At 25.6% G+C, this 1,266-nt stretch overlaps 1 protein-coding gene across 5 annotated transcripts in view; it reads left to right on the forward strand.

Moving 5' to 3' along the window:
- Positions 1–1,266, forward strand: part of LOC106457551 (transformer-2 protein homolog beta-like) — a 56,465-nt gene that overhangs the window by 34,229 nt on the left and 20,970 nt on the right. For all 5 annotated transcript variants that reach the window (XR_002610195.1, XR_002610196.1, XR_001290710.2 and 2 more), the window contains exon 6: positions 937–1,065. Coding sequence is in view for 1 of the 5 variants with exons in the window: in XM_013916983.2 (XP_013772437.1) it covers positions 937–1,065 (129 nt within the window). In the remaining 4 variants the exon portion in view is untranslated. The remainder of the gene's footprint in view (positions 1–936; positions 1,066–1,266) is intronic.

A 1,266-nucleotide genomic window follows, 5' to 3' on the forward strand; every position in this document is an offset into this window, starting at 1 on the left:
TACGAACCCTGATAACATACCATATAAGAATGAACTTACTTAAAATAATGTTATAATACTCGAGAAAATAATTAACATTTTATTAATATTTCTTTAATTTTGATTTTAAGATGTATATTATATGGTATTTTTTAGCATTTGGAATTTCTTTAACTTGTAAAAAATGTCACTTTTTTCTTTTATTATATAAAGCTGCATAAGCATGGTTATATTTTACATCATTATTCATACAAATCAGTTTTGCACAAATAGCAAAGATTTAGATGAATATTCATATCAAAAGCTTTATAGTGATAATAAATTTATATGCATAAGTTCTTATGAGATGGTTCATGTGAATATATTTTTTAGGCTGATTTACTAATTCATGTATATATTTTAAAGTTTATTTTCAATGAATTTACCAATTATTGCAACATACATTCAGAAAAGCTTCACAAAGCTAGTTGATGTAAACATCAAATATTTCTTGAATCTATATCTAAGATTTATAAAAGACAGAAAATTATCACATGAATACAATCATGCTTGTCAATTTGTATGTCATTTACCTGATTAAATAAAAAATAGAAGAAGAAAAACCAGGATTACTGTGCAAAATGCTTAACAATTTCAAGATTTAGCAAAGCGTCAACACACATTGTATTAATGGATTTATTTTAATAAAGAAAAAGTAATGGTAAATTGATTGCATGCTGTTATTGTATATCGTGAAATTATATCCAAAGGATTGGCTTTTGCAAAGCATTGTAAAAGGTGAAAATAGTATTTTATTAATGCATTCACCATCATTGTAAAACATGATTATATGGAATAATAGTATTAAAAGAATGCCTTCCTGAATATGTTACAACTTGGATTGTGGTATATTCTTAAGTTGTATATTCAGTCATCATGATTCAGAAATATTGAGAAATTGATTTTGATTATCTGTAGGAGAATCCAGAACCTTGCCGATGTATTGGTGTATTTGGGTTGAGTCTCTACACAAAGGAAAGGGATTTGAAAGAAGTTTTCTCCAAGTATGGTACAGTGGAAAATATTCAAATTGTCTATGATCGACAGGTTAGTTTGCTTTCTAATTCCTAAAATGTAAAAGTAACTGAATGCCATGTTTGTCTAGTGTTTAGAATGGCTTAACCATTTCTATTTTACCCACTTTCATAGTTTAAAAAAGTTAAAAGTATACAGGGTTTCTCAAGCATAACTTTGATTTTAAATAATTTAAAATATACATATATATATATATATATATATATATATATT

Source organism: Limulus polyphemus, unplaced genomic scaffold (assembly GCF_000517525.1).
Source record: "Limulus polyphemus unplaced genomic scaffold, Limulus_polyphemus-2.1.2 Scaffold344, whole genome shotgun sequence".
NCBI classification, from domain to species: Eukaryota; Metazoa; Arthropoda; class Merostomata; order Xiphosura; family Limulidae; genus Limulus; species Limulus polyphemus.